We start from the raw sequence: 15,826 nt of genomic DNA on the forward strand, positions 1-15,826 counted from the left end.
AGTTTAGATAAAAAATATTGATATTAATAAAAAAAATTATATAAATTTCTAACTTTATCGACTATTTAATATCCCTATGTATAGCATGTTATTTATAAGGAGAAAACTTACTCTATATCTATAAAATTAAGGGTAAATTGCACAACACCTCTTATGTTTTAGGAAAATAACGTGAAATCCCCCTGTGTTATGTTTATAAACAAAAACTCCCTGTGTTGTCTGAAAGACACCAAAATACCCCCTCTGCATTTGATTTTAATGGAGATTGATGAACACGCGCTATTTGTGCAAATCCACATCATTTTGGCATTTTTACTATTATTTTTAGTTAACAAATGTCCATTTTGCTCTCTTTGTTAAAGAGTGTGAATGTTTTTTCACTTTTATTTTACAAAGAGCATCATTTTAATAAATACATATAATTTATTTATAAAATATATTAACTAAATATCAAAATTGGTAATATATGTAAATTTTAGTTTAAAATTAACAAATCACAATACAAAATTTAATATACTAAAATTAACTTTTTAAGTTTAAATTTTTATATGAACATGAATAGAAATCGATTTTAACAAACATATTACCAACAAAATTAAATTATATTTTAATTTAAATATGTTTCAATAAATTATATTTATCTATAGAATATATCAAGCAAATATCAAATACTAAAAATGTATATAAACTTTTTTAAGTGTTATTATTTATAAAAAATACTTAATTACAATTACCGTATTTTAAAAAATACAAATTTAATAGTTCTTTATTATTTTTAAAATTTGAAAAATTAAATTATTTTTACTTATCTTTCAAAAACTAAAATTTTTAAATTCAAATTTGTATCATATGCATATATTTATATTAGAAAATTTATATAAAATAAAAAAAATAAAAACTATCGTATTCCCCACATTTTCAACCAGCGCAGCCGCCTTCCCCGCCATTGATTTGGGAGATGAGGGTCATCCAGACAACCTCCGTCGCCTAGTCGAGTGGCGACTTGCCTCCGCCGCCACCTTGTAACATAGATATAATATATAACTATATAGATATATAAATGTATACATATGTATATATGCATCATTATATGTATATATAATAAAAAATAAATATTTGAGAACATTCGCGTAATGAGCAACATCGATCATTTAAAAGGAGGTGAATAGCAATTTATCCCCCTGTGATATTAAAAATGAGCACATTACTTCCTATAAAAAAATATAACAATTTACCTCCTTATACTTTTCAAAATGAAGCAATTTACCTCCTTGTAAATTGCTTCATTTTAAAAATCAAAGGGGAGTAAATTATTGTATTTTAAAAAATAGAAGGAGGTAAATTGCTATTTATTTTTTTTATAAAGGTGCTCATTTACGATATTGCAGGCCTCAGGCCAGCATCATTTCAATTAGTAAAAGACAAGGAGAGATCCGCAGCCCAGGATGATTGCAGAAATTGCAATAGAGAGCAGAGTAACAGACGGTGCAATCCGGCCCTTGTCCTTCCTCAAGAACATACCTTCCATCAAATGGTAATTCACAATTACCACAAAGAATGAGAGAACAGCTTGCGCCAACAACTCGTCATTATTCTGAAAGAGCCTTGCCATTCCGATAATAAAGGCGCCCAAATTAAGAATGTACAAGCTGCATAATGGGATGAGCAGCATCGGTGATACTTGGAAATCATATATCCCCTGCCTGAAACGCGTTTCTTGTTCATCGTCAACCACCTTGCTTGTTAACGAAAAATTTGCTTCATGCAAACCAATTTTGTCCAAAATTGCATTCAGAATTGCATAAAAGTAACATGCTACAGATTTCATCATCCAAATTCTCAGCTCATACACTGTATTCCTCAATAGATCCCCAAACGCAATGGTCTCTTGCACATGCTTGAGTCTTGATGAGAGAAAGATGAATGCAAACACAATAAAGTATGGATCTGAAACCTATGAAACAATGTAAGAAAGCAAGTGTTAGAAAGGCCCCAGCGGAAAATGATTGGATGAGCACCATGGCACTGATCCAGTTTGGGAAAATCATGGTGAAACAGATACCAAGTCTTCAAAGTAAGACCCATGGAGAAGTGTAAGCATGGTCAACATTATGATACGTATTCAGAAAATGAAAGAAGAAACACGATTTTGCTCCTTATTCTATCCATACTCACCTTTGGATACAGAGGAATGCCATAAAGTAGACAGATTGGAGGAATGATGGCCAAACCATAAACAGGGAAAACATAGAGAGATTCCAAAAAATTGTAAGCATAACACAAGCTTTCAAGAATCGACATCCTCAACGGGCCGTATATAAGAGGATTAAACCTTGACAGGCCAATTTGCATTAGGCCAAAAGCCCATCGTGTCTGTTGAACCAACATATCATTCAGGTTCGTAGTGGTTGCACCCAAGAAGCATGGACTGGCAGGGTCAATATATACAGAAATCCACCCCTTACAGTGCAAACTAAGACTTGTAATAGCATCCTCCACAACGGTAAAATATCTGTAACCCACCTGCAATTGAAACAAGTAGTAAATTAATGTTGCCCCTTTGTACATGACTCTTTGAAGGGTTCACTTTCAGAATCTAAGAGTATGTTACTTGCCTCTTCTCCCCAATCTGTCCCATTGTCATAAGTACAGGAGGCTAGCAGTTGGAGCTCTTTTTGCAATTCAGCAGAGGGCTTTCTGTGCTCCGGCAACTGTGGTATGTAACTTTTGTAAAGTGAGTTGATGAACTCATTGCTTGAACCAAATGTCTTCTTTAGCTGATTTAGATCGACGTCTGCAAACAAAATGAAAACACAAGTATGGTTTATGGAACACCAACTTAGGTTATCATTTTGTAGCATTGATAACTAAAGGTACCCTTTTCAATTTTGCCAATTCCATAGATCGATTCCCTTGTCATGACAAAGTTGCAGCCGTATAGGTTAGGTCCTTGGAGCCCATCGAAGCCTATCGCTGATTTCTGTATAGTTTTCAAGAAAATAGATTATATTGATACAAGTAAAATAAATTGTGGTTATTATCTGACTAAGTAGAACAGGAAAATGTCTGAGATCACATACGTAAATGGCATTCAACGAACCACCATAGATATCATATTCACTCAAATTATGAAATTTCTGAGGGTACTGAACCCAAGCTATTTTTGGAGCTATTTTAGGGTCAAGATAGAAGCACATAGCTCCACGAGCCGATGATGGATTGTTGCAGTACATGTCACAGTCCAACACCAAAAAGTAGGGAGCATTGGTGATTACTGCAGATACGCGAAGCTGCAAATGATTTTAGAATAAGCATAATGTATGTGTAAAAGGAAAAAGATACAGAAGAAAAGAGATGCAAGCAAACACGAAATCTCCATTCTACTCGGTAGTGTACTTTTAAGTGCACGTTTGTAACACTAATAAAGACCCTTAGGTCGCATAAATATTCTTTAAGCTTGTTGCTGCTCGAAAATCAAGGAAAATTGTACACATAACATAAAAGGCAGAGAGATGAAGAGAGTTTACTAGAACATTGAGTGCTCCTCCTTTGAAATGGTGTGGATGAGCAGGCCTTTTTTCCCGAGCAGTATAAACAAGGAGAGGAATATCTTTTAGATTGGAGTCCCCATTTTCATCTGTAATCACCTGTCAATATAAGGTTATAATAAGTATATTATGGCGCTCTCAATGTATCTTCATCTCGTTCTTCTTTTTGGTGGAAGTGTGAGCTTTACAAAATACAGAGACGCATTCACTGTGTCAGACAGGCGAAACACAAATGGTCCAGTTAATCTTCTTTTCTTGCTTGTGAATACCAAAAGAAAGACCAAATTGAGGGAATATTTAGCAGCCTATACTTTCATGGATTGAATTCCTTATATCCAGAAAATCTCATGCCCACAAGAACCTATTTGAAAATCAAAGTGACTAAAAGCATTGCAAGAACAGGAGTCCACAGTCATGACGTGCATTAAGGATTTGAGCACTTCTATTTCAAAACATCGAAATCAACAACTATATAACAGGCCTGCATGCATTCATCTACTGCCCTAGTTAAGTTTCTTGAGATATCGATGGGCTCCACCTCCTGAATAAACTCCATTGATAGCTTCAACTTGGATAGAATACCTGGTTTTCAATTCTAAAGCACCAAATCAATTATGATCATGAACCCGATCGATTTCAGAACTTTATACCTCGATTGCAGGTGCATGATCTCTGCTAACTGAAGCGCTTGCATTTACTGAATTCTTCTCCAGAGCTTCCTGGAATTCAGCGTATTTTTTCTGCACCCAAAACCATAAAATTTCAGAAAGATAAGCAAATCAAACTTGTAAAAGTGTATACTATTCTGGTTAATACTAATTATATCAAGAACCTCGATCATCTTCTTCTCAGCAGCGAACTCACTGCTGCCAATGAAATTCTCATGAGCACTTTCCTTAGACAATAAATAGGCTGCTGGGCACGCAATTTTCAATTCATACTTTCTACGGAAGGGAACCCAGAATCTGGCGAGTTTCCAGGCTTCACGAATGGCATTTAAAGTAACATAAGAACCACCATCATCCTGAAGATAAACAGCAAGCTTATCAGGAGGGTAATCAAGAGCCAAAGCCGAAACAACGGTGTTCATCACCCCCAGGGAGGGCTCTTTGCTGGGATCCGCAGTGCATACGAACACATCCACCGGCGGAAGCTTCTCATCTCCCGTTAATCTTTCCGGGTACACCTCAAGTTTAACGGGTCTCCATCTGTAAGCCTGGTAAAGAATCCACATAAAAGTGAACATGATCTCAGAGAAAACGACGATGAGATATGGGACAAGAGGAGTCTCCCTGGTTTCGATAATACGACCAAGAGTGGTAGCTCTATAGTAAAACAAGGCCACTATAGCAATCCCATTGACGAACATATTGATCCTGTTGATGATGAGCTCCTTCGTCAACACATGGCGAGCATTCAGCGGAAGTGAAGACCCATCCATATCAGAGAATTATGATGAGTTTTGTCTCCTGGAGAAATGAGTGAATCAGTGAGGAGTCGCCCAAGAACCAAACCACCGAGGAAGGAGAGAAATGATCAACCACAGAGGAACTTTTCAAATTAAAATTTTAGTGTTATTGTATTCTCAAAAACTTATATTTAAACATAAAATAAAAATAAAATAAATTCTGTTTTTAATCCTATAATCTCAATCATAAATATAGTATGATAATTTATACCGATCACACATATACATTTGGCCCAAGGCATTTCCGCAAATTTAATACTAATTCTCGTACATTTGTTCTCGAGTTGTCAAATTTTATCATTTTAAAATATTTTTGAGCCAAAACGTGCTATCAAAAAAAGGTACAGTGACATACATGGGATGTGGCAATGATATGTCAAGACACATGACATTAAACACATTTTTTCTGATAGTATATGTTGGCTGAAAAAATTTATGAACCAAATTTGTCAATATTGAATAAAATGTATGATGTCTTGAATTAAAGAATTCAAAATTAAGATTATATATGTGAAGAAGTATAGACTATTGGATTAAATTTATAATTACTAGAGGTGTAGGACAAAAAGAATTAGAAATATATTAGGGATATGTTACTTATTCTGTTGCGAGAATTATGAGAATGTAAACAACTTGCGTTAGAATTGAGTTTATTGGTCAAATATGTAGTAGTGTACATATAGATGTGTAAAGAAGATTCGTACAATTATTTAATGGGACTAAAAAGAATAGGTTCTTTTATGTTATTTAAATTTTTTGAGATATATTTTATATATATATATAAATATAATTTTGAGATTCATTCATATTAAATATAGTAGACTTGATTATTTGAGATTTTAATTATGGGAGAAGGCATCTCCTCTTATAGTTTTTCGTCAAAAATTCTTTTAAAATTTTAATTAAATACTAAAATATCCCTAATGTTATATACACACATATATATAAGACATAAAAGAAACAAATAAAAAAAATTAACTTAAACGTATTATCGATACAAAAAAAATTGATATAGTGGTATTAAAATAATTTAGAGTCACTTTTTTGTAAAACCATAAAAATAATTAGAATTAATTTTTAAAAAATTATCTAATTAAAGGTACAATGCTTATTTAAAAATCAGCACGGCAGTGTCATCTCCTATTGTTTGTGATGGTAGAAAGTTTTTTTTTTAATATTAGTATAGATATTATTCTATTTATATTAAATTAATGTTATTGTGTATAATTGAAAAGATTCTCACAGCTTAAATTTTGATGTCCTCATTTTTTGTGTTTACATCATTTTATAAAATTACCTCCAAATTATTTCTTAAAAATAATATATTATTTGTGTGTATATATATTAGGTTAGGGGTCTTTTAGTTTTAGAGCAAAATGTGAAAGAATCTTTGACTAAATAATAGGAGAAGAGAGGTTTTTGTCAAACATCAAAACTTCATCAGAGGAGCGGATGCCAAAGACTAAAACCCCATATAAGTGGTGGACACAAATAACTCTATTTTTATATATATTTAGTTTTGTGAGACTGAGATAGCCATTTTGTAATACTAAATACAAGTATCTACACATTCCTAAAATTTGCACTTACTGCTTCAAACTCCAGAGTTCTGTATCCCATCAATACAACAATTCACACTAGAACTAAATATTTTGCAAGATTTATTCAGATTTAGATGGGAGTGTTTGTAATTCTAGTCCTGGTACCAAGCATGATGTCCAAGTGATTGGAGCCTATATCCTTTGAATTTAGTAAATGAGAAGAAGGGATCCACAACACAAGATGATTGCAGAAATTGCAACAGAGAGCAGAGTAACAGATGGTGCAATCCGGCCATTGTCCTTTCTCAAGAACATACCTTCCAGAAAATGGTAGTTCACAATTACCCCAAAGAATGAGAGAAAAGCTTGTCCGAAAAACTGATCGGCCTTGTGAAAGATCCTTGGGATTCCAAGAATCAAGGTGACCAAATTAAGAATGTATAAGCTGCATAACGGGGCGAGCAGCAAAGGTGATACTTGGAAATCATAAATCCCCTGCTCATATCTCCTGGCTTGTTCGTCGTCAACCACCTTGCTTGTTAGTGAAAAATTTGCTTCATGCAAGCCAAGTTTCTGCAAAAATGCATTCATGAGTGCAAAGAAGTAACATGATCCTGACTTCATCATCCAGTCCCTCAGTTCATAAAGTAGAGTCCAGAATGGATCCCCAAAGGAAACAACTTCTTGCACATGCTTGAGTCGTGGTGAGAGGAAAACGAATGCAAACGCAATGAAATATGGATCTGAAACCTGTGAAACAGTGTAATAAAGCAATACTTAGAAAGGCATCAAAGGAAAATGGTTGTATGACCAACATCCTATTGAACAGATATTAAGTCGTCAAATTTCAAGCTAAGTGAAAGCATGATCGACAGTTCATGGTTCACTTTCTGTACATGAAAGGACTAAACATGTTTTTATCTATACTGACCTTCGGATACAGAGGAATGCCGTAAAGTAGACAGATCGGAGGAATGGTGGCTAAACCATAGAAGGGCACGGTGTAGAGACTTTCAAGTATAATGTAAGCATAACACATGCTATAAAGAATCGACATCCTCAGTGGGCCGTATATAAGAGGATTAAACCTTGACAAACCTATTTGCATTAGGCCAAAAGACCATCGTGTCTGTTGAACCAACATATCATTCAGGTTTGTAGGAGATGCTCCCAAGAAACATGGTCGGGCAGGGTTAAGAAACACCGAAATCCAGCCCTTACAGTGTAAAATAAGACTTGTAATACAATCCTCCACAACAGAAAAGTATCTGTAACCCACCTGTGTTTGAAACATAGAAGTATATTATGATCCGCTTTCGTACACGGCTCTTTGAAGGGTGATGAGTTTCAGAAAATATAACAGTATTTACTTGCCTCTTCTCCCCATTGTGTGCCATTGTCGTAAGTACAAGAGGCCAGCAGCTGGAGCTCTTTTTCCAATGCAGCAGAGGGATTTCTGTCCTCCGGCAACAGTGGTTTGTAATTTTTGTAAATTGATTTAATGAACTCATTGCTTGAGCCAAATGACTTCTTCAGCTGATTGAGATCGATTTCTGGACACCAAATAAGAAACAAGTATGTTTTACCTAACATCTACTTAGGTTACCATTTCAAAGAAACGTATATACTAAGCCATATGTAGCTGACATAATTAACTGTACCCTTCTGAATTTTGTCAGTCCCATAGATCGCTTCCCTTGTCATCACAAAGTTGCAGCCATATATTTGAGGCCCTCTAAGCCCATCTAAGCCTTGCCTTATTCTCTGCATGATTTTCAAGAACATAAATTATGTTGATGCAAGCAAAAGAATTTGTGGTTATTATCTGACTTAAGTATAACAGGAAAATGTCAAAGATCACATACATAAAGGTGATGCAGCGAACCACCATAGATATCATGCTCACTCAGATTACGGAATTTCTGAGGGAACTGAACCCAAGCTATTTGTGGAGATACTTTTGGGTCAAGATAGAAGCACATTGTTTGGCGGACCGATGATGGATCATTGCAATACATGTCACAGTCCAGCACCATAAAGTAAGGAGCATTACTGATCACTGCAGATACTCGGAGCTGCAAATGATTTCCACTAATCATAATGTATATAATAAAGGAAAAAACATACAAAAGAAGCAAAGAGATGCAAGCAAAGATAGAAGTTCCATTCTACTAATAGTGCAAGTTTAAATGTTAATACCGACCCTTCTGTAAAACAATCAAGTTCCTATAATTATTCCACAATCTTGTCCATAAATTGAAAAATGAGAACAATCCTGCTATTGAACATAAAAGGCAGAGGGGTAAAGAGAGTTTACAAGAACATTGAGTGCTCCTCCTTTGAAATGGTGTGGATGAGCAGGCCTTTTTTCCCTAGCGACATAAACAAGAAGAGGCAATTCTTTTAGGTTGGAATCCCCATTTTCATCTGTCATCACCTGTCAATAAAAGGTATACCATTCTGCTTTCAATCTTCATTTATCAGTGGAAGTTTGATCTTTACAAAATATAGAAACACATGGACCACCGTGTCAGACAGTGAAAAGCAAAACAGTCCAGTCAACGTTCTTTATACCTCGATTACAGGTGGATGATCTCTGCTAACAGAAGCACTTGCATTTACTGAATTCTTCTCCAGAGCTTCCTGGAATTCGGCGTACCTTTTCTGCACCAAAAACCACAAAATTTCAGACAAAAAAAAGCATATCAAATTTGTAGAAGTCAATACTGTTCTGTTTAATACTAATTATATAAAAAACCTCGATTATCTTCTTCTCAGCTGCGAATCCACTGCTGCCAATAAACTTCTCATCAACACTTTCCTCAGCCGATAAATAAGCCACTGGGCACGGAAATTTCAGCTCATACTTTCTACGGAAGGGAACCCAGAATCTGGCGAATTTCCAGGCTTCACGAACGGCATTTAAAGTAACGTAAGAACCCCCATCATCCTGAAGATAAACAGCAAGCTTATCAGGAGGATAATCAAGCGCCATAGCCGAAATAACGGTGTTCATCACCCCCAGGGAGGGCTCTTTGCTGGGATCCGCGGTGCATACGAACACATCCACCGGCGGAAGCGTCTCATCTCCGGGTAATCTTTCCGGGTACACCTCAAGTTTAACGGGTCTCCATTTATAGGCTTGGTGCAGAACCCAGAGAAACGTGAGTACAATCTCAGAGACAAGAACGATAAGATAGGGGAGAAGAGGAGTCTCCCTGGTTTTGAAAGCACGAACAAGAGTGGAAACTCTATAGTGAAACAAGGCGAGTATAGCAATCCCATTGACGAACATATGGAGCCTGTTGACAAGGAGATTCGTCGTCAACAAACGGCGAACATTCAGAGGAAGTGAAGGCCCATCCATGGCTTCCTTTCCCGTAGCTCATGTTTGCTTTACTGAAATACCATTTGGACGGGTATTGTCGGGGTCGGTTAGCCCGACCCAATAAATATGGATGTTTTCGAATTCAATTGGAATTTAATAATCTTTTCAAATTGAATAATTTGAGTTGGTCGAATTTGACATATTTAATGATACGATTGACGGGATTCGAATAGTATAAGTGCAAACTATTTTTATATTTTTTCACACGATAATATATAAAGAGGCATGTTTTTACATTTGTAAGAATATTTTGATTAAAAAAATTATTTGAAATGCAATAAGTGAGAAATAATAAGTCAATCGATGGTAAATATGAATTTTCGTTCAAATTTTTTTTTTGCACTATTAATAAATTTGGTGAATTTTAACTAACGTGTGGGTCTATTAATTAGACAGAAACATACGTCAAATTAAACCATATAAGATCCAAATATATTTATATTAAACCTTTAGAAAAATCAATGTAATTATTCATGACCCAATTAGTCCTATAAATCAGTTCGTACAAAATAAAAATACCAATATTTTTTAAACTGCAGAAATAAAATTACATTTTTTTTTTCTATGATTTAGTAAATCCATCATCTCAGCCCTACATTAACTTTTCAATCTCTGAACAAAAAATAAAAAAGAAAAGAAAATTGTAGCTCATTAAAATAGTATAAAGTAAGTAAAATCACGAAGCAATTAATGTCGGTTCACTTAGTAAATGAGAACAAGAGATCCAAAGCACAGGACAGATATCGCTATCACAGCAGACAGAAGAGAAACTGATGTCGAAATTCGACCTCTATCCTTCCTCAACACCATCCCTTCAAACACCTGGTAATTCACAATTACTCCGAACAACGGGATAAAAGCTTGTACCAACATTTCACTGCCGCTTTGAGTCCGAAAAATCCTTCCCATTCCGACAACAAATGAGATCACGTTAAGAATGTACAAGCTGCAAATTGGAGCAATCAACACAGGTGATGCCTGGAAATCATATATGCCTTCCTGGTAAAGCTTGGCTTGTTCGTCGTCGCCTGCCTTGTTTGTTAATGTAAAATGTGCTTCGTGCAGGCCGATCTTGTCCAAGATCGCACCTAAACTTCCGTACAAGAAACTTGAGGCCGACCTCATCATCCACATCCTGAGTTCGTATAGGTACGACATGAGGGAGTCTCCGTAGGACATGACCTCTTGCACGTGTTTGAGTTGTGATGCGAGAAAAACAAAGGCGAAGACGATGAAGAAGGGATCCGAGACCTAGTGAAAACAAGGGGAGGAGATCATGTTTAAGAAGGTACCAAATATGATATGACATGTAATTAGATAGCCGTGGTTGGGTGAAGAAGCCAATTCATTGTTCCACGTTTAATTTGGATGATGAGATGGGTCTACTTGCCATCCTGTTTGGTGGGGCCTCGAAGGACATCCTTAGAAGCTGGGTAAATTAGAAAAAGTTCTTATTTCGAATCAAGTTGAATTAAATTAATTACAAAGCAAGTATAATATATTTGTCATTTTTTTTGAACTGTACATGATAAATATATTATACTTGTTATATAAATATATTTGTTATATAATTAATTTAAATTCGACCAAATTCAATCTCAATTCAAATTTCCCTTAAATTAGTCTTACATTTTAGGACCAAAAGATGAAAGTGAAACATACGTTGTAATATCGTGCAACAAAGAGGTTTCTAGGTGAAAAAACCCTTAGATGCCCCTAACCACGTTTGGGAAGAAAGGTTCCCAGTGTATTTTCAGGCCAATGTTCTAATAGTTACATGTCGACCCATCTCATCATTTAACAAAACATGAAAGGAGAAATTACTTCTCTATCTCACGATGAACTCTAAGAAAATCAATATGTTTGAAGCTTATAAGACATTAAAATCTTACTTTATAGACTAAAATTTTGATGTATTGGAATAAAGTAAGATATATAGTAGAAGTTATAAAATGTTAGTGCCCATAATATTAATTAATATAATTAAAATTAAAAGAGTCTGATAAAATTTTAAAAATAAGTGTAAAAAAAAAAGACTGCTAATATTTTATTTTAAAATTTTATAGTTTAATTTTTTTTTTCAAAAATTTACCAAATAACTTATAAGATGGTGTAAAAAGCTTATAGCTCATCCAAACACCATCAAAATTAGATGTTGCTCAAGTCTTGCGGACGAACAACACATCGCATGGTTTAGGCACGACGCGTTTCTAATCCCTTATCTTCTCATCTAAAGCTTACCTTTGGATAGAGAGGAATGCCGCTGATAAGACAGATTTGGGGAACGATAGCTAAGACATAAAACGGGACGACATAGATAGGGTCAAATGAACCTGCCGCGTAACACATGGTCTGAAGAGTCGACATTCTCCCACGCCCATATAAAAATGCACAATATTTTGATAGTGAAATCTGCATCAGGCCAAGAGCCCATCTTCCGTGTTGAACCAACGTATCACTCAGATTTGTAGGACATGCGCCCAAGAAACATGGCCTGGGAGGATCAACAAACACAGAAATCCACCCCTGACTCTGTAAAAATTCGCTCGTAATGACATCTTCCACTACAGAAAAATATATGAACCCCACCTGCACGCGGAACATACAAGTAATAAATCATACTTCTCCTCTTGTCTCATTCCTTTTTTTCTTGTTTTTTTTTTTTGTTTTTTTTTTTATTTGAAGTTTCATCGTTGATGTCTCATAATACTAGATACTTGCCTCTTTACCCCATTCTGACTGGCCGTCATAATCGCATGAGGCTAGACGCTCGACCTCTTTGGCCTGTGCATCGGTAAGTTTTCTGTCCTTGGACAAATGGGGTTCGTAATTCTTGGAAATTGATCTGATTAACTCGTTGCTTGAACCAAAGGACTTCTTCAAATGGTTGAGATCGATATCTGATCGAAGAAACCACAATGTCTTATCAAACAGTTATATTACTATGAGTTTGAGTTAGTTAAGAAATTTATAGTACCATTCTTGATATTCTTAGTCCCATAGAGTGCTTCCCTTTTCAAGTACAAGTTGCAACCAGATATAGATGGCCCTCCAAGTCCATCAAACCCAAGCCATCTTCTCTGCAAGTTTCAAGACATCATAGCATCGTTTAATGAAACAAGCAAGAAATAAACAATCTTGTTAATCCTGAAAAACATAGAATTACTTCAAATTAGTATACAATACCCAATAAAAGTTCAGGCGACCATCGTAGAGATCATGCCCACTTATATTATGGAACTTCTGAGGGAACTGAACGAAAGCTAGTTTTGGTGATATTTCAGGGTCAAGATAATAGCACATCGCTTGGCGGGCAGATGTTGGATCATTGCAGAAATGGTCGCAGTCCAGCACAAGGATGCATGGAGCATTGCTGATCACTGCAGATACTCTGATCTGCAAATTGTTTTACAAAAATCATAAGTTACATGTAAATGCAAATTAAGTGAAAAATCATGAGAAAAATTCTCCTAGAATGCAAGGAATTAACCAGCAAAATATAAAGACAGGGGAGTGAGAGGGGAAGTTTACAAGAGCATTAAGTGCTCCAGCTTTGAAATGGTGTGGACGAGATGGCCTTTTCTCCCGAGCAACATAAGCAAGAATAGGCATCTCTTGTTGGCTTGAGTCGACTGCGTCGTTCATTACCTGTCAATTAAATCTTATCAGCTCATCCAAATCATCACTTTGCTCTTTCATGGAAAATAGCAAGCATTGATCATCTCACTGTACAGGGAAATGCCCTATTCAGAACACTGCAATATCGTTAGCTTTCAATAGCCCTTCTACCTCAATGATGGGTGCATGATCTCTGCTCGCAGAACTGCTTGCATTCACACTATTCTTCTCCAGACTTTCCTTGAATTCATTGTACTTTTTCTGCAGCCCCCAGAAAACAACAAATTCAACTTCAATAACAACCAAGAAATCATGAAAACAATGATAAACGAGCATCTTGAAACAATAAACATCTTTCCTATCCAACAACATAAATGACAATGACACAATTAACCAACCTCAATTTCCTTCTCCTCAGCCAAGAACTGGCTGCAGCTAATGAACCTGTCATCACGGCTCTCAGCCGAAAAATAAGCTCCGGGGCACCTGGTTTTCAGCTCATACTTTCTGCAGAAAGGAAGCCACCATTTCGAGAATTTCCAGGCTTCACGAACAGCATGCAAAGTCACGTTAGAGCCCCCATCGTCCGACAGATAAACAGCGAGCTTATCAGGCGGGTAATCCAGGGCCATAGCTGATATAACAGTGTTCATTACTCCAAGAGACGGCTCCTTGCTCGGGTCAGCTGTGCATATGAACACATCAATAGGTGGAAACCTATCGTCTCCTGGTAACCTGTCGGGATATACGGTTCGTGTAACGGGCCTCCATCGATAAGCTTGCTGCAAAACCCATATAAAAGTGAACAGAAGCTCAGAGATGAAGACAAGAAGATGAGGGACAAGGGGAGATTCCCCGGTTTTGATGATATGAGAAAGAGTGGTGGTTCTGTAGTAGAACAATGACAACAGAGCAGTTCCAAGGAAGAACATGTAAAGCCTGTTTATTATCAGGTCAGTTTTCATTACATGGCAATGATGGAGAGGGAGTCTAGTTTTCTCCATTGGTTCTCGAGCGCTGGATGGATTGTCCGAAGTTTCATTTATAGTAATTAAGTTATATTGTGAAGCATGTCCAAACATTACATCCAAGCTCATCAATCATGAATCAAATATTAAATCCGCCTATGAACTTTTTGTCAAGATAAAATTATAATTTCACAATGTTTTAAAAGAACCCTGGTGAAAAGATTGCATTTTAGTGTTAGTACATGTTTCACTTTAATCTCATTTATTATAATTTTCTTATATTACATACCATAATTCGATGAAAATTTTCTCACGACCATTTTTTATTTATTTTTGTTAATTATTGGACACAAAATGCACGTGAAAATTAATGAAATTGAGAAAATTTTAAACTTATGAAATGTAACGTAAAAAAAATCACAAAAAATTAGGACTAAAGTACTTCATGAACCTAAAAATGCGATTTTCATTGGCTCTAGTATAAATAATTGATACATAACTTTATAATTCATATGAAATTATTAACGTGAAACTGATTTTATGCGATCACAAACATAGAAAAATTACTCGACGAACAACTTAAATTTTGTATCTTACAACTTTTTTCATTTTATGCAAAATAAAAAATGATTTGCTAACATTGGCGCTGGATGTTGAGGTAGCCTGTACAAGAAGGCAGATGAGGAACCATAGAATTAGGTTGCTGGGGTACGTGAGCAATAACGCAATGTATGCAGGCAACAAATCTGTACCACAATCACAAGCTTGGATGCTGACTTATCTGATGTATTATATCCAATTACAGCAATTTAGAATCCCCACAAGATCATGCATTCATAGCGACACGAGACGCACCCGCAACGGAATTCATTGCATCCGCTCATCAACTAAAAATTTAGATTTTATTAAACTAGTCGCGTAAAAATATTGTTACTGTGTGTATATAATAAATAATTTTTTATATTAAAAATATATTATAAATACAGATAAAATATATAAATCGATAAAATAAATTTGAAAATCTTGTTTTGTATAAATTGATTTTCATAATTTAATACTATAAGTTTAAGATTTTGACAAATTTATTCATTTTTTTGCAAATTTGGCCGAAAATTATATATTACTTGCACATGATATAATTATATTGCAATCTTAGCCCTATAATTAATTCATGTAAAGCTAAAATTTTCAATCCCCCTAAGTTGCAAAACTCAAATTATAATCTAATTGGGTCATATGCAATTTTGGCCGAAAAATTATTAAAATTGTCAAAATTTTAATGTTATGGGACTAAA

The 15,826-nt window shown here is 35.4% G+C and overlaps 3 protein-coding genes across 3 annotated transcripts; all 3 read right to left on the reverse strand.

Moving 5' to 3' along the window:
• Positions 1–1,264: 1,264 nt before the first annotated feature.
• Positions 1,265–5,004, reverse strand: LOC105171676 (quillaic acid 3-O-glycosyltransferase CSL1-like). Its single transcript, XM_011092867.3, has 8 exons — positions 4,381–5,004; positions 4,199–4,288; positions 3,528–3,647; positions 3,081–3,290; positions 2,878–2,980; positions 2,616–2,794; positions 2,176–2,523; positions 1,265–1,954 (listed from the first exon to the last, which is right to left on the reverse strand). Exons 1-8 carry the CDS (start codon positions 4,987–4,989, stop codon positions 1,412–1,414), a joined length of 2,202 nt encoding a protein of 733 aa, XP_011091169.2. The 5' UTR covers positions 4,990–5,004; the 3' UTR covers positions 1,265–1,411.
• Positions 5,005–6,495: 1,491 nt separating this feature from the next.
• Positions 6,496–9,992, reverse strand: LOC105171665 (quillaic acid 3-O-glycosyltransferase CSL1). The gene is made up of 8 exons (XM_011092858.3): positions 9,316–9,992; positions 9,132–9,221; positions 8,875–8,994; positions 8,423–8,632; positions 8,219–8,321; positions 7,932–8,110; positions 7,489–7,836; positions 6,496–7,307 (listed from the first exon to the last, which is right to left on the reverse strand). Exons 1-8 carry the CDS (start codon positions 9,922–9,924, stop codon positions 6,765–6,767), a joined length of 2,202 nt encoding a protein of 733 aa, XP_011091160.2. The 5' UTR covers positions 9,925–9,992; the 3' UTR covers positions 6,496–6,764.
• Positions 9,993–10,433: 441 nt separating this feature from the next.
• On the reverse strand, positions 10,434–14,591 carry LOC105171675 (quillaic acid 3-O-glycosyltransferase CSL1). Its single transcript, XM_011092866.3, has 8 exons — positions 13,962–14,591; positions 13,735–13,824; positions 13,477–13,593; positions 13,132–13,341; positions 12,923–13,025; positions 12,667–12,845; positions 12,187–12,534; positions 10,434–11,196 (listed from the first exon to the last, which is right to left on the reverse strand). Exons 1-8 carry the CDS (start codon positions 14,565–14,567, stop codon positions 10,648–10,650), a joined length of 2,202 nt encoding a protein of 733 aa, XP_011091168.2. The 5' UTR covers positions 14,568–14,591; the 3' UTR covers positions 10,434–10,647.
• Positions 14,592–15,826: the final 1,235 nt, after the last annotated feature.

Source organism: Sesamum indicum, linkage group LG10, assembly GCF_026168435.1.
Source record: "Sesamum indicum cultivar Baizhima isolate 11 linkage group LG10, ASM2616843v1, whole genome shotgun sequence".
NCBI lineage: Eukaryota > Viridiplantae > Streptophyta > Magnoliopsida > Lamiales > Pedaliaceae > Sesamum > Sesamum indicum.

Coding starts and splice junctions, on each gene's coding strand:
- LOC105171665 (XM_011092858.3), bottom strand. CDS start 9,924: ATGGATGGGCCTTCACTTCCTCTGAATGTTCGCCGTTTGTTGACGACG. Junction 8,322..8,422: donor GTTCGCTGCATCACCTTTAT/GTATGTGATCTT, acceptor AAAATCATGCAG/AGAATAAGGCAAGGCTTAGA. Junction 7,837..7,931: donor GCACACAATGGGGAGAAGAG/GCAAGTAAATAC, acceptor TTTCAAACACAG/GTGGGTTACAGATACTTTTC.
- LOC105171675 (XM_011092866.3), bottom strand. CDS start 14,567: ATGGAGAAAACTAGACTCCCTCTCCATCATTGCCATGTAATGAAAACT. Junction 13,594..13,734: donor ATCATGCACCCATCATTGAG/GTAGAAGGGCTA, acceptor TTTAATTGACAG/GTAATGAACGACGCAGTCGA. Junction 13,026..13,131: donor GTCGCCTGAACTTTTATTGG/GTATTGTATACT, acceptor TGAAACTTGCAG/AGAAGATGGCTTGGGTTTGA.
- LOC105171676 (XM_011092867.3), bottom strand. CDS start 4,989: ATGGATGGGTCTTCACTTCCGCTGAATGCTCGCCATGTGTTGACGAAG. Junction 3,648..4,198: donor ATCATGCACCTGCAATCGAG/GTATAAAGTTCT, acceptor TTATATTGACAG/GTGATTACAGATGAAAATGG. Junction 2,795..2,877: donor AATTGGCAAAATTGAAAAGG/GTACCTTTAGTT, acceptor TTTTGTTTGCAG/ACGTCGATCTAAATCAGCTA.